General features: G+C 39.4%; 2 protein-coding genes across 2 annotated transcripts in view; one reads left to right on the top strand and one right to left on the bottom strand.

Moving 5' to 3' along the window:
• Abl (Abl tyrosine kinase) overlaps window positions 1-21,489 on the top strand; it is a 38,553-nt gene that overhangs the window by 13,094 nt on the left and 3,970 nt on the right. Inside the window, exons 6-16 of the mRNA XM_053768956.1 lie at window positions 169-417; window positions 1,027-1,313; window positions 3,799-4,075; window positions 11,976-12,126; window positions 14,071-14,239; window positions 14,638-14,723; window positions 18,981-19,147; window positions 19,404-19,772; window positions 19,948-20,202; window positions 20,533-20,640; window positions 21,297-21,410. Coding sequence (XP_053624931.1) covers window positions 169-417; window positions 1,027-1,313; window positions 3,799-4,075; window positions 11,976-12,126; window positions 14,071-14,239; window positions 14,638-14,723; window positions 18,981-19,147; window positions 19,404-19,772; window positions 19,948-20,202; window positions 20,533-20,640; window positions 21,297-21,410 — 2,232 coding nt within the window. The remainder of the gene's footprint in view (window positions 1-168; window positions 418-1,026; window positions 1,314-3,798; window positions 4,076-11,975; window positions 12,127-14,070; window positions 14,240-14,637; window positions 14,724-18,980; window positions 19,148-19,403; window positions 19,773-19,947; window positions 20,203-20,532; window positions 20,641-21,296; window positions 21,411-21,489) is intronic.
• Window positions 4,713-10,898, bottom strand: LOC128683379 (uncharacterized). Its single transcript, XM_053768961.2, has 6 exons — window positions 10,716-10,898; window positions 10,149-10,379; window positions 9,212-9,394; window positions 8,301-8,437; window positions 7,507-7,582; window positions 4,713-6,949 (listed from the first exon to the last, which is right to left on the bottom strand). Exons 3-6 carry the CDS (start codon window positions 9,264-9,266, stop codon window positions 6,744-6,746), a joined length of 474 nt encoding a protein of 157 aa, XP_053624936.1. The 5' UTR covers window positions 9,267-9,394; window positions 10,149-10,379; window positions 10,716-10,898; the 3' UTR covers window positions 4,713-6,743.

Below are 21,489 nucleotides of genomic sequence, written 5' to 3'. Positions count from 1 at the left end.
GCCATTATGTTGCTTACTGCTTACTGCACGCCGTGATTTTTAAATACTTACACGTGTAAGTATTTAAAGATCACGGCGTGCAGTTAGCAGTAGTAAAGACAAGGTGATGAAGGATTGTGCAAATTGAGCAGTGTATTTGCACAGATAGGTAAAGCGAGTGTTGTGCAGGTGTACGTGACGTCGGAGTCCATGTTCGGCACCCTGGCGGAGCTGGTGCACCACCACTCGATGCTGGGCGACGGGCTCATCACGCAGCTGCTGTACCCCGCGCCCAAGCGGAACAAGCCCACGGTGTTCCCGCTGGCGCCGCCCGACCACTGGGAGATCGACCGGACGGACATCGTCATGAAGCACAAGCTGGGCGGAGGCCAGTACGGGGACGTCTATGAGGCCGTCTGGAAGAGGTGCAACACTACGGTATGCTTGTATACTTTTATTGTATTATTTTCCTTCTAACAATTATTTATATTGTATATTAGGACAAATCAGCCTCAAAGTACGTTTGAGACTTGTGTTATGGGATACTAACTCGTCGATTATATTTTATTACTCGTTGACTATATTTTATAACAAATACATATATAAATAAACATCCAATCAGAAAAATATCATTTTCCATCATGCCCCGACCGAGGATCGAATCCGGGACTTCTCGGTTCGTCACATCAACAAATGATTATTTTGGGATTTTTTCGCTCAATCCTTTTAACAATAAGTCAGAATCAAAACTACATCGTTATATCAAATATGAATGTGACAATTTTACATTTAAGTGTAATGAAAAAACAAAGTGTTAGTTCAGTATCGAATTAGAATGGTAACGAAAGCGGCGGTTTTGATTGAAACGTTTAAAGATTCGTTCCTGCCTCATAGACGTAGTGTATTTCTATAATTTAATCATTTAAATTTATTACATTCAAAAATATATTTGATGACGAAATAGGCATATCTTAAAGCTAAACATTGTCTGCCAATTATTAGTGTATATACCAAGTGATCATTTTGTAAGAAACAGTTTCCCGCTAGGTGGCGGTAAAAACGCTGAAAGACGACACGATGGCGCTGAAGGATTTCCTGGAGGAGGCCGCCATAATGAAGGAGATGCGTCACCGCAACCTCGTGCAGCTGCTGGGCGTGTGCACGCGCGAGCCGCCCTTCTACATCATCACGGAGTTCATGTCGCGCGGCAACCTGCTGGACTACCTGCGCGCCAGTGCGCACGCGCAGCCGCCCGACGCCGTCGTGCTCATGTACATGGCCACACAGATCGCCTCCGGCATGAGCTACCTCGAGAGCCGGTCCTTCATACACAGGTACATCGCGAACTCATCTTTCTTTCTATTTGTATCTGTTAAATTGTATGGTATTATAGAAAGACAAAAAGTTATTGGTATCCAAAAACATGAATCCAATTTAAATACATATCCATACATACGTACAAGTAAATGACGTTGAATAAAGATATGTTTATACTTAAATAAAGGAGCATCTGTCTGTATATTTCTTATTTCAAAACAATTGCAATTTTTAAATAACCACTTTCAATACTTTGTATGTTAATTGTGTTACACATCGATATCTATATATAGTATCGTTGACTATATCAATGTGAATATAATCAACGATACTATATTCTATAACATATACATATATAAATGTGGTCGTCCAAATCAAAAAGGGCGTTATGACGCCCGGCACTTACGCCATTATTGTGTTGCCGTTGTTTTGTATCGGAACAACGGCAATAAAGACCTAAATGCTAGCTGCCATAAGGTCCATAAGATTTGGAGGACCAGAAATAAACATCCAAGACCCAGGTCAATCTAAAAAAGATAATTTTCCATACCAGACCTTAAGTGCAGCAGTCTGGCATGATGACCGTTAGGCCACGGAGGTCGGAGATGTTAGAGTGGAAACACTATGTTGGAAAGACGTTGTCACAATAAGTACGAACAATGTTATGAAAATGTTAATAAATGACCCCGCGGTGATCACCAAACTCTTCCAGTGGTTGTGTTATCATCGCATACAAATAAAAGCTTGTAAAAATCTCTTGTTGTACCTTTTTAGACCGATTTTGAAATTTTATAAAAGTATAATAAATAAATAAAAACAAATCACATAGATTGAGCAAGCCCCAAAGCGAGTTCTAGACTTAAATGTATACCGAACACTAATATATGTGACATATTTTACTCTGTAGGTATCGACCTAGATAGACCCATTACTAGTTTTCCATTGCGGCAAATATAAGCTCTCATAATAAACTACGCAATGTTTATGCATTTGCTTCGGCATCTGTCAGAGTTCGGCGGTAGTGTGTGGCCGGCATAACGCACTGCTACATGTATAAAACATTGCTTATATAGTCTAATATAGCAAAATGGTCGAAGTCACATTGTTACGAACTATGGTTATCCAAACATGTGATCAACATTGTTCGCATGACTTCCGCGGCTTTATACTGAACGCCAGAACTTACTAACTCCGCGGCCGCGCCGGTGCCTTCGTCCAAGGAAACTATTCTATTCGTGTTAAGCTTGGGTAAAGTTTACCCGGAATAACTTGCGAGCAAATCAACGACTAGTTATGGCGGCTACAGAGGGTTTTAATCTCTGAACTTTAATTTTTAGTTTAATTGAAGAATGGTAATAATTTTAAGTAGGCATTGTCTCGTCTCGTCGCCGGTTTATCTGTAAACCAGTGTGAACCAGGACAGCTAGAACCGTTAGGATGTTCAACGTGTGTTGATTTTACGTACATTCACCCGAGCCGAAGCGGAGGGTAGTTAGTTGTTGTTTATCTGCATTATTAAACGGAGATATAAAGATTCAGTTTCAAATGTCAAGAAACAAATTTATCAAGAAAATAGATACAGATTTCCTAAAAGCTAGTAACAAAATGTTATGTTGTCCATACATTACACGACCAAGCGACTACAGATGGATACATCAGTATCAGGATTGATCTGATTGAAATACTGTATTTTTTTGCGTGTTTTTGTGTCTTTTAATATATGTCTAGCTGAAAGGAAAAGAAGAATATTGTAAAAGGTCCCATGAACTCGTATAAAATGTCAATCAATTTTAGACCAAAATGGCCTGATATTGCTTTTTAATTGGATGAATAAATTATATAAGTTTACATGTACCCATATCTTTGCGAGAAGTTCATTATTATATATCTTAGGCCTAGTGTAGGATTCTTACATCCTTTTGTTTCTGTTTAATATTCACATATGTTAATAACAATTAGTTTTTTTTATTTGTACTTATTTTTGGTAAATAAAGATTTTATTATTTGTTTATTTATTATTAGTCACTGGTCTTCAGGCAGCGAAGGCAATATAGGCAGAACTTTTAGTACCTTTTTTATTAGATGGCTGCCTTTGCAGTGATCTTTCTCATGGTGTACCACTGGGAGACATTAAAGGATAGTCCTCTGCCACGTTTGTTTGTTCGCGACGAACTAATACTGCAAGGATATTAATACGGTTTCCACCAAAGGATAGTGTGTTCTGAAGCCGGGGCGCGCTGCTAGTAAATAATAATTGTACACATTATACTAGCGGCTCGACCAGACTTCGCTGAGGTAAAAACATAATAAAACACCTAAATCTTCAGGAATCACACTATTTTCTGGTAAAAACTGTGGCAATCCGTGCAGTGGTTCTTGAGTTATCGCGGCACAGATAGACATAGACAGCCAGACAGACGCGGCAGAGGATTTTTTTTTATAATATGTAACGATAATTGAGTAGGAAAAAGTCAAGGTTTGAGAAGAATGAAATGATCGCAGGGACCTGGCGGCGCGCAACTGCCTCGTGGGCGAGAACCACCTGGTGAAAGTGGCGGACTTCGGGTTGGCGCGGCTGATGCGCGACGACACGTACACGGCGCACGCGGGCGCCAAGTTCCCCATCAAGTGGACGGCGCCCGAGGGGCTCGCCTACAACACCTTCAGCACCAAGTCCGACGTCTGGGCCTTCGGCATCCTGCTCTGGGAGATCGCCACCTACGGCATGAGCCCCTACCCCGGCGTCGACTTGGCCGACGTCTACCACATGCTCGAGAAGGTCAGTGCTCTTATATCGATCTGTTGCCATATCTTGCTTATGTGTTGGAAACTTACTTGGCATACATATTTTTGGATGTTTTTATATGTTTTTGTTGAATGACGCCATATTTGTTTGGCGACTAGTAGAGCCACAATGAAAAAAAATGTAAAAAAATTCAAATCTGCCAGTTTTTACGTCAGTTGTCTCCAATATGCTAAATACACTAATTCAATTAATGATCGGCCTAGGAGTTCAATTGAATGCCGCCATTTCTTAAATTAAAGCTTTCCAATTAAATTGTTTAACCAAATGGCTACGACATATACAACAAATTATTGTAATTATTATTGTATGGTATTGTATGCTATTAAATAAACAAATACCGGCCAATTTAACATCTCAACTGCTGGTCGCTGGCCTTATTCAAATGTTATAGAATCATTGGTAATATATTGATGAAACTTGGAAAATCTCCATTGCATTAGGACGTAGATTTTCTTCAATGTAATAGATATTGCCTAATACATAAACGCATACTTATTTAATTTTATCCAAAAAGCATTTTGCTTACAATGTATTTGATTGAGAGCAACAATGGATTCTAATTAATGAATGATGGTATAAAGTATAGTTGTAGTAAATAATAACGGCTGTATTGAAACATCTTAAGTTTATTAAAATACTCGAAGTATAAAAACAAGATGGCGCGTGGCGGCGCGTCGTCCGCCGCCACGGAACTAGACCTAGGGATTGCATTAGAGTGCGCGCGGGAACCGGCGCCCGCTCGCCACACACGCTAACCCGTACACGAACAGATCTTATACACCTAAGCTTTAACATTCTACTAAATGTGCTGTTTGACAAATACCATTCGATTAGCTATTGATATTTGTTAGGTCAATCGATGAGTACTAGGCAAGTTCTGGTAGCGGCCAAATTTATATACTAACGAATGCATAAATTTCGTCTTAAGTTTTAATGTTAAATTTCTACCTCATCTCAATCTCTGCCTCAGTTCACCATTCGTACACGATATAAAAAGCATTCCTTTTTAACTATCTAAATAATCTTATCCTAATATATTGATTCTGTTGATATTTTGAACATTTCTCTAAAACATGAATTTATACCGTACTGTCGAGTTCGGGCCGGGCCGACAATATCCAAACAAATATATGGCTAACGGACAAAACAGGGGGCTGTCTATTGATCGCGATACAAATATCATGGCTTTTGCCAATTATATAGATTGATCAGTACTAAAGTAATTCTATTAACTTTAAAGATTAATTAATTTACTTTTAGGATTTTTGTGATATCATGGTATCGTTTATATAAAACAAACACTGACTTTAAATTTCGACTAAAATAAAATGTTGTTATTTTGAAAAATTTTACGAATGTTTGACTTCTTAAGTATTTATACAATTATATTACATCAAACAGCTAAAACCGTGTGGAGCAATCCGTCGAGTTAACCAAAACATTGAAATACGAATAATGATAGAGTTTTGGATTGTTCACACGTTTTTTGTGCTTGTAGATATTTGTGTCAAATATGATCACACATTGCATTTGAATTCGAGAAGCAATTAACAACAAAAAATTTGGCCAGCATGCAAATATTATGTCAGCAATAATGACCATTCAGGCTGCAATTCTGTTCTGTAAATGATAATTGTTGACAATAGATAGCATTTGGACAACAACGGTCCATCTCCAGCTCCAAGTATGCTAGTTATGATGGTAATTTGAAAAGCCAAGGTTCCGTTGGTGCACAAAGATGATGCAGGTGAACCCGCAAAGGAAAAATACTAAGGATAATTAACCGGAATATGTCAGGTGACACAGTTAATCTAACCTCACTCATAGTTAGATTAAGCTTGTGATCACAAAAAGCGAAGCGTCTAAACTGTATGAATAGCGAAGCGACGAGCTATAGATCAACGCTGGGGTCGGGACAAGGAAACCTTTAGGATAATTGTAGCAAACTAGTGCAGGCTTGGGATATGTCTGATCGGACCCTTATTGGACACTCATCAACAATTTGCAATGTTGTTGGGTTCATTGGGTTATAGTTATGTAGAAAGGGGTTTCTCTCATTTTTGAAGTTGGATTTTTCGAATGAACATCATAGTTAATACAATTGGACAACTTTTTTGTGAAATTAAAATAAATGATAAACCGTAACTGTAAACCGTATCCATTTGCGCAAATTGAGGAGAATGTAATATTTTTGCTAGATTTGTATTAGCAGCCCTAAAATTGAATTTTCTGTTTCCTCTCCAATTTGGTTAAAGGCGTTACTCATTGCAGCTTTATATATATTTTATATATACATATATCTAAATAAATACCGCTGTTCAAAATTATTTATATTGCATACTGATTTAGAAATATATGCTGACCGTAAAAAAATTTGCTTCCCAACTATTTTGGCTAAACGATTACATTGTTTTGCTCACGTAGATACAACTACTTTGCTGTTCGTTCAACGACACCGTATAAATTCACCGTAAAAACTCATATAAATTGGAAGAAAATAAGTTGGTAATTTCCATACGCAATCTAAAAACAACAAAAATAAATGGAAAGACCTGTGTCGTGTACGGCGATAAGAGTAGGCGCGGGTGAAACACAGCGAGCCGAGGTTCGCGCCTATCGCGGCTCAGAGGTGTGTCGTCCGCTAGCAGCGGGAGGCGTCGATGCACAGGTGCTTCTTGCACACCTGGCAGTGCGGGCGCGCCACCGCGATGCGCGAGAAGATCTCCGAGGCCGACAGCTCCTTGCTCAGCTTGCTGCACATGCTGTACGACACCGTCTTCTTGGCGAAGTCCTTGGCGGGGACGCAAGTGCGCGCGCGCACCGGCCCGATCTCCTGGCCCGTCTCCACTGCAACATTACATAATACGTCTTAAATCACGTACTTCTTACTTGACTAGCTGACTCTTTTCAGCTTCACTTCATTACTGTACACTTTTTGAAAAAGAAAACTAATAATCATACTATTATTATAAAAAGGTAAGCGTTTGTGAGTTTGTATTTCAAAAATTCTGTCTGTATCCAACGTGTTTACATTTATTTCCGACGGATAATATTTTTTTTTCTCAAGAGAATAATGGATCTTCATACAACTTATCCGCCCGATTCTTTCTTCAACTTCATTCACATATTTTCGCATCTTAGCGTGAAATGTAATAGTCAAGGAATACGATTCTTTCCAAGCAGGTGTAGTATAAACAACGCTTGCAAAAGGACCGCAAGTTCAACGATCAGTCGTCGACAACAATAACAAGACGTGACATAATGTTTCCGACACTCAATAAAATAATGATAGATTGAATGGATGATGGCATCGTTGACACGCGTTGTGAAATGATGTTTGTTGTAATATCCTTTTCTATACTATACTGTACTATAGAGTAGTGGAGTTGAACATGTCCTCTCACCCAACTTAGCGGACTCCGACGTGATGACTATGCAGAGGAAAGCCATGCCCGGGATGTAGCAGTCGATGTTGGGCACCTGCAATGTGCGGCAGCTGTATCATATCCTATCATAATTATTTAGGTGTTAACTCATTTCTACGGATATTTCTATAGTTCTTCTCTCTCTCACTCGTCTTTGTATTTTTCCTTGTATGCCGGTATAGTCCGGGATCACCATGAAAAATAAACTCTTTCCTTAAAACTTGTATATAAATAAAAGTATAAGTCGCCTCGTATGATGTCCAACAGAGGATATTGAGTGGTCCTATTCTAGGGCGGAACCACTCGCCAATGTTTCCATATTTCTTATCGTTCATTAATTTCAATACCACTACATTAAAGAATGTTTATGAGGTGCTAAATTTTGTTTATTATTGCGTAAATATTGTCAGAAAACTGCTAATTATTTCAGTTTATTCATTACATTGTTATTTGTTTTTTATTAAAATTGTATTGATTGTTAGACGGCATCACCGTGTCTCCCATACAGCCGATGTGATGACCATGCCCACGTGTGGCATACGATGTTTCTCAACATAATTGCTTTCTATATTTTTAATGTTACGAGTAAGTGTGTTGAAAATACTGTTTATATATAAATAAAGACCCAGGCTCCGTTAGCCTAGGCCCCGCGTATCGTCAACAACTTTTTTTTAGAGAAAATACAATAAGGCGTATTCTGTTTGTTTTTGATTTGCTTTTTGTTTACATAAAACGTGGTGAGCGTGGTTCGTTAGAAGTTGGAATGACTGTACCGTGATGTTGGAGTAGTCGGGGTGCTCGGGGTCCCAGCAGCCGGGGTGGTCGAAGGAGAGACAGTTGTAGCACTGCAGCCCCTTGGTACTCGTCATCGTGAACTTCTTCTGCTTCGGCTTCTTGTGCTTGCCCGCGCCTGCGCACACACATCATACGTTCGTTGTCACTTGTCCCGCCAACAGGTTTCAGTGATAAATTTTATTATTTCTGATTAACGATTACGTTTTGTTGTAGTTTGTAATCATGTAATCACACATGATTTAAAAATAGCGATGAGTAGTTAAACGTTTATACGTTATTGAAAAAAAATATATAAAAATGATAAAGAAAATTATGTGAATTGAAAGATATTTTATGTCAACAAGATATTATTTGTTTGCTGGTACAAAGCAACTGAAGCGCCGGAGCCGGAGAGACGTCGCCACGCGTGCTCTATTTAAGTTACATTTATTATGATGAAATTAAATGTTTATAGGTACATGGACAAAGCCAATATTTATTCTTTCCCGGAAATATTATTCCAGTTTTCCAAAAATGATTTTATTGGACAACAACCTTTGCCTGACCAAGAAAAATGTCTGACGTTAATTTGATTTTGTCAGGGAATTTTGTCGTTTTGCTTTGCTTGTCTCACTGTCAAAATGGAATACACCAACTGTTAGAACCGGAGAGGAAAGCGAGACGGTTTTACAATACAAGCAGTGGTTCCATAATGTAAGTCAATCTGATTCTGAAGCCTGGAGTACAAGTTCAACAGCCGGGACTAGAAGGATACCCATCGTGTATTTTATAACTATTGCTTTTTAACTTACCTTTCAAGATAGGAGTTTTCCAGCGTTTGACAAGTTGCTTCTTGTTTAATATAATAAAGTTTTTGTTATCGATCTTATTAGTAGTTAATAATAATTACCTAACGCAACGACAGAGACGAGCAGCAAGTAAACCACAGTGTTGAAGACGGCCATGTCGAGCGTGCGGTGCCGGCGCCAGAGCGTTAGCGAATGCGCTGGCTTCCGTCGCCGGCCCGCTTTATACACGCGCGTCCGGCCGCCTCTACAGCGGGATGTCGCCGCTGCTGCCGCTGACTCAACAACTAAACATGCAATGCAAACAAAACTCTTGGTGTGGTGAATACACCAAGAGTTTTCTCTCATGGGGAAAAAATGTTACAGAACTTTTAAAAAGATACTGAGGGGACTCGGGATTTCATTATGTACTATTTTAAAAGTTTGAATACATTTCATGAATTACCGTGCTTATTTGATGGTCTAATAAAAAAAATTGGTAAGTACTATTAGGCTGGAAAGAGTGAGCTCGAGCAGTTGATTAGGATTGTCTAGAACATATATATTCTGTCATCAAATGAGCACTAACGCGAGTGATGATTACTAATTTACAAGTACTTTAAATGAAAGTGCTACTAAAATATCATTGGATGTGGTACAAAAATGTTAATTGGGGCTGGATAAAAAACTCCTAAACATCACTAGCTTTTGCCTTTTGCGTTTTCTCTATGCTCTGATATGCCAATGACGCAGTCAGCGTGCTTTTTTATACACTTGTATTTTCTGACCAAAAACATGGCCGCAGGTCCTAGCCCTGTGGGGCATTTTGGCAGTAAGTAAGCTATTACTTACTGAACTATTACAAAATGCCCCATGTCCGACCTTACTTGACAGATATCTGGCCCGGGTCGCTAGTGTCTAATGAATTTGACACTAAAATTATATCACAAAATTAATTTTAAAAATTTTTAGTTTAAAAGTAATTTTGTGATATAATTTACTTTTTTGTAACACCTAGTCAGTTGTTAAATTCGAACTATAGTGAATGGTACATATACTTACACGATTTAGATTTAAATTGTGTAACGTGCTGCAAATGAGCGCCCTGTAGAGGGGGTCGCGGTTGTTTTTGTTGACATTATTGACAGCGGCGTACACTAATCGGCCGGCTATTTGTGTACAAATACTGCATGTTTTAGAGTCGCGACCGGCGAGGTGTTTATATGAGCCTGCGACCTACTCATTGTATTCGCCGGCCGTGGATTAGCGCGGTGCGAGTGTTTCCCATTCATCCTGAAATTAAAATTATGCCTTTTGTTTGTGTAGTTTGTAAATCGGCACGCTCCTCGCAGCAATCATAAACTTCAAAGAGTTCATATATCATATCAGAACCTGCAACAGCTAAATGTCTATTACTGAAAAGATGTGACCAGGAACACTGTTTTATACAATTTAATAAATATATATTCTATTTTATAAACATATTAAACGTTTAAATTCTCAAAGTTATAATAGGTTAAAGCTTCATATATAATTGTGGTAGTTTTCCATTAATACAGTACATAAATTTGTGTCGAAAGCGAATAAGTTTCGGCTGCACTATTTTTGAAATTTTAGCCATTAGCGTACCTCCGTCGCGCCACGATTTTTAGTTTTATATCATTGTCTTCATTGCCATATCCCATCATTTGGGGTCGCCGCAATATGTCGTTTCTCTCCATAACATTTTATTTGGTGTCATACGTCCACTCCTAACTCGTTCAAGTCCTCCCTCACACAGTCTATCCATCTCGTTCTAGGTCTTCCTCTTCTCCTGTAACCAGTAACCTTCGTGTTCAACATGCTTGTGGTTAGATGTTAGTTTTCTCTCCTCATCAGATGTCCATTCCAAGTCAATCTATTACTCCTTACTTTTTGGTTTATAGGCGCTACCTTAAGCTTCCACCTATTCCTTCCTATCCATACAATGGTCGTAAGTCATTTCCCAACTCCACGGCGTGCCTGTGGCCATGCTTTGGACCATGACCCAATCCATTTTAGAACAAACGTCTCACAAGGACTCCACTTATTGAAGCTATATCCCCTTGTAAGTCTCAAAGAACCGTAAATTATTTTTAAGAGACAACATGGTAACAATTTATTAGGATTAAATGTGGTATATAATTGGAAAAGTTAACTGGTATTCATCAGCTAAAAATGTAGTTGACAATATTTGTCATGTTTTATGTTAACAATTGTCAAAGCGAAGAAACTGCAATCCTCATTGATAGCGATGAAACTTATGGACTAATAAATAAAATTACCTAGATTCACCTTTAAGGCGGAAATACAATGCACTTAGCTTGCACACTTGCATGCCAATTACCTGCACGTGTTACTGTATATGTTATGGACCAGGTGATTGATCATAATATCATTAATAATATGGACAAGCCATTTTGGGCGAAATGAATCATCTAATTTTTCACATTGACTGAACATTATGAATTTTGTCGTATGGCTGTTGTCGTGTGGTATTTATTTGAAATATGTGTTATAACAAAACTAAGTTTATTTCGTTTTTCGGGTTTGTCGTCGTGATGTGCCCGACCCAACCTCTTCACAATCTATCAAGTAGTTGCGATATTTAGCCTGTAATAAAGCTTCTGAGACCATCATCATCGAGGCAAATGGCAAATGACAGAACAAAATGGAAGGAACTTACATACTGTGCCGACCCCACATGAGTGGGATAAGGTCAAGAAGAAGAAGAAGAAGAAAGCTTCTGAGACCTTTCGAAAGATCTTTCACCTGGTCAGGCCGGGCACATCCTTATTTGTTATATACAAATTACAATACATTTTTTGTAATTTTGTGCAATAAAGTTTATTAAATGAGTGTGTGTTGCAGGGTTACCGCATGGAGTGCCCGCCCGGCTGCCCGGCGCCGGTGTACGAGCTGATGCGCGGCTGCTGGCAGTGGGCGGCGCAGGACCGACCCAGCTTCCGCGAGATACACCACGCGCTCGAACACATGTTCCAAGACAACTCCATCACCGAAGGTACGTCAATCGAGGACGCCTCGGCAAAACTTTCATACAACTTTTCATCCCTCTATAAGTACTATTCATTTTGATGATTCATTCATTCATTCATTTATTTATGAAATGGAATTATATTGCCAAGAAATTAGTTTTGTGCAACCACCGTCTGCGGATTATGGCTCTGACGTAGATATGGCTAGTTAGTAAACAAATAATCTGTTTTATATTAGTGGGAGTTAGTTAACATTCATATGTTATTAGTATTCATAAGTTCATTGTAAGAGCTCGACGATATCAGAAACCGCAGCCGCAGCCGCGTGGTGTGTCTTGCGTTTTAGTCTATTTAAAAAGTATATTTTAGCCTTTCCATGCACTTTTCACGACAAAATTAATGAACTATCGGTGGATATTGTCGATGATGAAGATCGCTTATTTTCCTGTTGTAAATAAGTAAAACCGTTAAATGAGGCATACAATAATGTTTGTTATTCATTCAGTACTCGCTTCCCTCGGACGCACATTTTGATGATTTGTGTGAAATTCACGCGGAACCTCAATAAAATCGGAAACAATCGCGTACTAATTAAACATTTTGAATGAGATACATTATTCATTTACATAAACATATTTATATTTACTTTTCCGAGATTCATTTCTAAAACTAGGTAACGTTACTTATATATTTATATGAATTTACTAGCTGTTCGTTGGCGCCGATAAATATCAAAGAAACCCGAAAATCAGGTATAATAATAATATTATTATGTTAATAATAACATTATTAGTATATACTTATATGTACTGTTATATGGACTGTGCGTGTGGGCATGCACTATATGAATGTATAAATATATCCTCTGTTTATTTGAAGTGTTTAGATAACGATCCATTATTCTATTATCTTTAAAAATATTGACTTTTTCCTTCATTCACAATCATATATAATAGTTAGCTGCTAGGATCGTGTATAAACATGGAGCCAGTACGAGCAGGCGCAGAACAATGTTCTCGCTGCTCCGCGAGAATCTCACGCGTTTGACGTCCTTTCCCGAGCGATGATGCGGGGCCTTTGGATTTTTAAATCTATTGAGTTTTGACGACAGAAACACAGAAGAATTTCAAGTTTTCTAGACCAGTGGATGCTTTCCGTCTGGGTTTATAGAATTTAGTTATATCAATACATATAATAAAACAGTAGAAAGAAAATATATATAGAGTCATAGTAACAGAGTAAGATTTTGAAAAAATAATGTGTCTATTTGTCTGTCTGTTTGTACACGCTAATCTTCGGAACTACTATTTGAATGAAACTTTTTTGTTATATAGCTATTAAACCTGGGCAAAATATAGGGTATAAATGATTATGAAAACTGGAACACGTGATGGAGAACAATGATGGTACAGCTAAACTATAGGAAATATAGAAATGACGCCTTAACAAAAGTTGTTGCGCCTGATGAGCATTTTCCGTTGAGGTATAAAAATCGAAGATCTGGAACACCTGAGAAAGTGTCATAATGGTCCAGCTAATCTATAGGAATATAGTTTTTCAGTTTGATGAACATCTTCTGTATTAGGTATCGTTTCTCTATACACAATTAAATTTCTCTAATAATTTTGACTCCTTATCAAAAAAATTTAGAACTTCCGAATTATGACTTAATTTTGAATTTACGAACGTGTCAGCATCTGTATGTGGAAAATATGTGAGGTTGAATAAACACGTTATCGAGTTGGTCTGTTTGATCACGCAGGTTGCGAACACGCGTCCAACTCGAGGCGACGTTCAATTTCAATAATTTTTTTTAAACAAAAGCAGATGTTTTATACTGCAAATCAACGTCGCCAAATGATTATCACTCAACGGGGCCGTAGCAGTATAATATGTGGATTAGTAAAGATTTTTAAATTAAATAATGAATAACATTAATTAAAAAGCGATTGTTTATTATATTCGTACAGAAGTGGAGAAGCAGTTGCTGGAGACGGGGGGCGGCGGGGGCACGCCGCAGATGTCGCTGAAGAAGGGCGGGGCGGCGAGCGTCGCGGCGAGCGGCGAGCGCGGCGTGCAGATGCGGCGGCCCACCAACCGCCGCGGCAAGCAGGCGCCCACGCCGCCCAAGAGGACCAGGTTCGATTGTTTGAATATTTGTTTTTATGGACTTGTGCTTGGGGATGTGTGATTAATATACATATACAATATTAAAGACTAAAATCTTGTTCACTTTTTCTACGTTTACCTTTGAGCGATTACAACCCTTTAGCAACTTTATGATGTGTCATTGTCATCAAGCAACGAACGATAATTAGCTTTCTGTATTCGTCTGGAATGAATTTGTTATGTAATTTTGTAATGATTATTACTAAATTACAAAACAAATTTATTCAACTATTGTTATAATACTTTTTTCTTTTAGTTGCCTCCGGGAAGTTCCGTTTGAAAAATAATGAACATTTATATTTAGATCCATTACCCAGGCCGAAAACAAGGCCGATCCTTTACAAGGTAGTGTTTGTTTTGTTTCGCAGCCTCCTGTCGTCGTGCAGCTCGTTCCGCGAGTCGCAGTACGCGCCCGACAAGCACGCGCACGACGACGCACTCGCCTCGCTCAATGGTCAGTCACACACACACGCACATGCATTTATTGCATTTTACATATATGTACTTATCAAAGTATGTTTATCATAATTTAATTTTCGACCACGTTTGTAACAAATATATCGATTATCTTAGACATTTTGTACTGTATTTGCATACTACATCTTTAGCTTGAAGCTATAGTGTCTTCTCAGAAAGCACAAACTAAACTCGCGCACAGGCACAATAAACTTGCTGCTTACTATAAGCTTGTCAACACTTTAGAAGCTACTTGGACAAACAAACACAAACGACACAAATGTAATATTAGTAACGTGATACATAATGCTCAGTAGCGTCTCACTGCACTATTATGTTGCAAGTCATCAATCTCGGGTCATTTTTCCTCTGAATGTATTAAAAGAAATCTGCTATCTGTAAGGTTGAACTTTAATTTATGTCGTCATTCTTATATCTATCCTGATCCCGTATATGATACGACTGCCGAATGTCTAAGATATGAAATACAGCGCTGAATGACATCAAACCTAATATTACTTAGTATTACTGCGATTTTATCCCTTCAGAGTGCAGCCCTGTGTGGTTTGGTAAACAAAAGCTTTGCTGCTTTTTGCTAAGTTGATCAAAAAGTTTATTTTAGAGTACTTTATTAAACCCTTCATTATGTAAGCATTCGTTTGTGAAAATGTACAAGATAAATGTTTAATAATAATTTGGAAAACTATGGGAAACCGACGCACGCTGCCAATTTGTCGAGCCGTGATTGCGCACCATGATTGCGAATACGAGGGCTGCTATTTATGTATCCGGAATAACAAAATTAAACAAACATATATTATTACATATGGTTTTATTGTTTCTCGAAGTATTCTCCGCGATGATCTATGTACTTCTGCATACGATGAAATCAATTTTCAAAGCACTTTTTCCATTCTGATTGAGGTATGTCCAAAACGTGTGTTTTGAACGCATCAACGGCCTCTTCGCGGCTCGAAAAACGTTGACCACGTAATTTATTTTTAATGTTTGGAAATAAATAAAAATCATTGGGTGCCAGGTCGGGGCTGTACGGCGGATGACCCGTCAATTCAATCTTTTGACCCTCCAAAAAATTATTTGTTTCAGCCGACTTGTGGCAGCTAGCATTGTCGTGATGAAGTATGATTCTGCGTTGTGGGTTGTTCTTTCGTATTTTTTCAAAGACTTCTGGCAAACAAATGGTGGTGTACCATTCAGAATTAACCGTCCTACTATTCTCTAGTGGCACTGTAGCTACATGTCCGTTGATACCAAAAAAACAAGCGACCATTTGCTTTAAAGTGCTTCTCGCACGAACAACTTTTGTTGGATTCGGTTCATCTTGAAAGACCCACACCGTTGACTGCTGTTTAGTTTCAGGGTCATAAGCATAGATCCAGGTTTCGTCACCTGTGTAGATATTATAAACAGCTTTTGACGTGCCACGGTTGTATTTTTTTATCATTTTCTTACACCAGTCGACACGAGCCTGTTTTTGATCTACGCTCAAGTTGTGCGGAATCCAACGCGAACAAATTTTTTTAACAATTAAATGTTCGTGTAATATCGCGTGTATACTCGTCATACTAATGCCCAGAGACGCCTCTATCTCGCGGTATGTAACATGACAATCTTGCATTACTAATTGTCGCACAGCATCAATATTTTGTTGTACCACTACCGATTTAGGACGACCCTCCTTAATTTCATCCGTGAGCATAGACCGTCCACGTTGAAATTCCTTAAACCAATAATACACAGTGGTTTTCGATGGTGCTTCATCTCCAAAAGTTAAAATCAGTTGTTCGATGCACTGTTTTTGAGTTAATCCACGCCGAAAATCATAATAAATCATCGCGCGAAAATGTTCACGAGTTAAATCCATGGCAATGAAGACAAGCTATTTTCAAAATTGGCGCCAATTGAAAAAAACAAATGACAGGGACATGAAAAATATTTATTCTCTAGCCGAAGAGTTCTATTTTCAAATGTTGTAATTACTTTTTAAATATTCTAGAATTATTGGCCAGTTCCGGATACATAAATAGCAGCCCTCGTATGTTTTTGGTCGTAAATGTTCGACGATAATGAAAATTGACGCTCTTTGCCGCCATTACCGAAGTTGTACCAGTAGCGCCATCTGCGCCGAGCTTTGCGTAATATTCGCTATTGCAGTTAGTATACCCAATGACCCACAACTATTTATTCCATGTATATATTTTTTAATTATTTTCCGTTTGTTTAATCATTTATTCATAAAGAAGTTAAAGCCTTAAGCTAAAGAATGTTTCGTCTTTTACTGTCAGTTTTAAAATATTTAAAACTGTTTAAAAATTTAAAGAGCGATAGAGACAAAACATACTTTTGCTTAGAGTATATTTAAACTTTTTTTGAATAATGTGATATAATGTAAAAGATGTTGCTTAGCCAATGTTAGAGTCGATCCGTCACTAACTGATATATATACTAAAATATATATATTTATGTATGACACGTGCATTGCATACGTTAAAGTATCGTTTTCTGTCTGTTGTCGCTCGCTCAGGTGTATAGCAATAGGGTCCACGTTGTAAGTATACGATCGGGTCAGGATGACAACCTCTACCTGTATTATTCTATGTATTCATTTATCTGTATTTATCATTTCACATTCACATTATGTAGCTTCACCTACTCCCCGATTCTTCAGGTGCTTATCTAAAAATAGAAACCAATCTTGACAAGTCCTTGCTAGATATGGATATTTACTTTAAAAATGAAATTATTTCACATTTGAAATTTATTAATTTATAAATACATGTCATCGTTGTTAATTTTTTTATATGTTTAATAATATATGTAAACAAATGGGGTTTATGTATATCGTATTTTGTTTATAATTTGTACTATTACGTAAACAGCATGCTTAAGTTCCTTGTACGCTGGCTTAGTAGACGCTCCTTTTTCACGCTTCAGTTGGTCACTATTACTTGCATAATACAACAGACTTTCATGAACATTGTGGATCGAGTTAGAGAATGAGAGTCATGCAATCACAATATAAGTGAATCGTTTTATATAAAAGTAATGATTGCACTTATTTATAAAATTATACTCCTATTCAATATTTGTCTTTTGTATACTGTATAAGAGTTTTTTCACACTTTTATAGTACAATATAATTTAAAAAAATTTTATTCCTCTTGGGAAATAATATAACCGGGTCAAAATAAATAGGAACATCGCTGCATACAAATATCGTCAAGACAGGTCCAAACACGACTCCGTCGCACCAATAGTGGCAGCAATGAGTATTTTTTTTTTTAAATAAGTGTTTATATGAAATACATACTGCGAATGTGTATGGACGTTGTTGTAATTATTGATGTATTAGACATTTTACTCGTAGGCAGGTGTCGTATAAAGCACTATGTAACACTCGAAATCATGTGTCTGCAACATACAGCCTCGTTTGAATGTCGATGAACAATGTGCTATTGTGTACTGTATGATAATCCCAGTACTGCCTCTACTATTAATATTAAATTCACAATGATTGGGTGGATTTAATCCTCACGCGTCAAAACAGAGAGGAAACCTTTTTCCTACCTCATTTTGTGTAGTTAAATCATTGCGAGAATCTCGTTACGTATTTTTCAGCATCAGTACTAAAGAGAGATAGGAACAGTTTGTTCATGTAATAGTAGCTCACGGTAAAGTGTAGATAGCAGCACTGAGCGGACTCTAGAAGAGTTCACGCATGAACCACTGGTTCAGAGAGAACCACTGGTTCAGAGACTAGCTCGCGCGTACTCTTTGTTTGTTTCGTTATGGAACAGACAGTTTCCATTTCGGCAAACTTCCAATCGACCTTCCTAAGAAATATCGTATCTTTTCATTAATACAGACTGATAAGTGACTAATAGGTACAGGTTAGCTTCGCGGCGCGTAGCCGTTCTTTTATTATATCGCATAATTTAGTTTTTACTATTGATATACATTTAGTAAAATTATTTTGGGCGTAAACAAGTCACTAAGTATATACTTTTGTTTACACCGAAAATAATTTTACGGAATAGTCATATCCCACCCTGAGATCCCACTTTGAATACTAGTGAAAGAATCTTTGATTAGAGTAGTTTCGAGAGTTGCCCCCTACATACAATATTACAAACACTTCCCCTTTATATTAGTGTAGAGGAGTAGACGTACATAGATTTGATAATTAGTGGTCGTCATGTGGTAGAGGCGGTTGTATAGGTGGTGTTGTCGTTAGGGGGCGCGCGGGGCGCGTCGCCGGAGGGGTCGGTGGCGGACACGGACGAGTCGGGGTCGCGCGAGCGCCGCAGCAAGCGCCGCTCGCCGCGCGCGCCCGTCACCGTCGCCGCGCTCGAGGTGCAGAACGTGAAGCGCGCTATCAACAGATATGGCACGCTGCCCAAGGTATGCTCGTGGTCCTGTCTATACGGTACCACGCTTTCTTTTCATATATAAATCTTTCGCTATGTTTGAAATTATCTACAAGTGTTAAATTTACCCTAGTAAATTGTTATCGATATGTCGAGTATTAATTGCTGCTTTGTAATGCATGTAAAATTCATCATGATATGACACAAATATCATTGTGTATACTTGAAAGACCGAAAGAAGAAGAACCGAAGAAGAGATATATAATACATTTTATCGGTCTACCATGTAGGGCGCGCGCATCGGCGCGTACTTGGAGTCCCTGCGACAGACCGGCGGCGCGGCGAGCGGCGCAGCGAGCGTTACGGCGAGCGTTGCGGCGAGCGGGGCGGTGGTGGAGGAGGCGCGGTCGCTGTCGCCGCGCACCGCGCGCGCCGCCCCGCACATGATCCGCTCCAACTCGTCGGGCGGCGTGACGGCCCCCGCGCCCGCCTCCCCGCGCGCCGCCCGCGCCCCCCTGCGCTCCTTCACCAGCCCCGCCAAGCCGCGCCCGCGCCTCGCCGACCTGGAGTTCCCGCCGCCCCCGCCCGACTTGCCGCCGCCCCCCGAGGACCCTCATCCACCGCCTCCTCCGCCGCCCGACTCCAACTCACCTACTGAGGTTTGTTTTATAATTTGTTTATTTCTCTAAAAGTTGTATATATTATAACCGAATATGAATCATTTAATAGCAATGCTAATCTGTTCATACAATGCCGACCCATTTATATTTGAGTGACCATTTCGTAAACACAATTGTTGGTTTTCCTAAAAATAAATAAAAAATAAATGGTCAGGAGCGCGGTTCGGCCGAGCTGCTGGCGAAGCAGTCCATGAAGGAGATGCTGGAGCTGAAGCTGGTCGCGGAGATCAAGGAGCGCGCCGACAAAAAGAAGCAGCAGCTGGAGAGTCCCCCCGCGCCGCGCGCCTCCCCGCCGCCCCCTGCGTCGCCGCCGGCCCCCGCCGCCGCCCCCGCGCCCGACGACCCCGCCACCAGGCTTGTCTGCGAACTCTCCGCCATCAACATGGAGCGCCGGAATAACCACGAAAAAGTTAATATTTAATTATTTGTTCATCAACTACTTTAATACATCTGTAGAAGTACATAAAATTAAAACTAATTAAATTAAACTTTACTCACACACAGTCGAATTTATCATGGCTGAGGTCACTACGTGGGATGAAATACACACGACATTCTGTCCCAGATAGTGCTGCAGTGCTTAAACTGCATCGATATAGCCCAGAAATTTGGGCGATAAACTGTTTTAGACATTTAATTATTGTGTTCGGTTATTTAAATGCCTTAATTTGTTTACCGGGCAAAGTAGGCAATAGTGTGTGTAGGTGAGGTATGAGGTAATGAAATGTGTGTGTCGCAGAGCGAGTCGTCGGCGAGCGAGCTGAAGGCGGGGCTGCGGCGGACGCCGGCGGGCGCCGAGCGCAGGCTCTGCGACGCCGCGCCCGACTTCAAAGCGCAGCTCAAGAAGGTATTTGCCATCTGGTCTAATCAAATACTTTTTTCAATGTGATCTAAAACAAGGCTTTTACGACAGTGGCAACAAAACAGGACAAGCGTTGATCAATTAAAAGAAAAAAATACCCAGAGATTTGGGCATTGGCATTCACATTTGTTTTTGAATTCAATAAATTCTTCTAGGGCAATCTAATTAAAGTGACATTTGATTATCGTGTTTCATAATGTGAATGAATTTTAATTTATACACGTGCAGCTACCCTGTTATTGCGTTCTTTTTCTAAATTCTGTTATATTTATATTCTCGCGTTCGACTTCGAGGCTCAAGAAGACACGGGTTATCAGTAAAGCAGTGCTAAAACTCGATTAATTTATATTATTTCTGATTTGCATTAATTCCATTGATATTTTTGTTTTGATTTACCTCGTAAAGGATAAATTCCTATTACTGTAATCTTGACTTTTAAAATTTGATTTCTGTGCAATTACATAGTTAACTGCAACTTTTCTACTAAGAACTAGTAGAAAAGTTGCGGCACGAAACTCGTAAGGTACAGGACCGTGAATCGTGGATCAGAACGGCCGATGTCCAGCAGTGGCTGTGAAATAGAATGCTGCAACTGGTGGCGATGAGCGATGATGAGTAGTGAGTAGTGATTGTGCGTCCAGGTGGAGACGAACAAGAAGGGCGGGCGCAAGGAGAGCGAGAGCAGCGCGCGGCCCATCATCGACCTGAAGTCGCGGCTGCGGAGGGTGGACGGCGCGCCCCAAGCCGGGGACCAGGTACCGCTGCGTCTGTCTGAACACATTTATGCTTACATCTCTGAAACTCCGTGGTCGTCATTTCATGATCGATTAGGAA

This window comes from Plodia interpunctella, chromosome Z (genome assembly GCF_027563975.2).
Source record: "Plodia interpunctella isolate USDA-ARS_2022_Savannah chromosome Z, ilPloInte3.2, whole genome shotgun sequence".
Taxonomy (NCBI): Eukaryota; Metazoa; Arthropoda; class Insecta; order Lepidoptera; family Pyralidae; genus Plodia; species Plodia interpunctella.
Note: the sequence above shows the minus strand (reverse complement) of the source record. Positions and strands in the feature narration are given on the sequence as shown.

Bases quoted from the DNA above. Each gene is read 5' to 3' on its own strand.
- LOC128683379 (XM_053768961.2), bottom strand. From the start codon at position 9,266: ATGGCCGTCTTCAACACTGTGGTTTACTTGCTGCTCGTCTCTGTCGTT. The intron at 8,438-9,211 runs GTAATTATTATT...GTGTGTGCGCAG, and splicing joins CGTCTCTGTCGTTGCGTTAG to GCGCGGGCAAGCACAAGAAG. The intron at 7,583-8,300 runs GTACAGTCATTC...CGCACATTGCAG, and splicing joins CCGACTACTCCAACATCACG to GTGCCCAACATCGACTGCTA.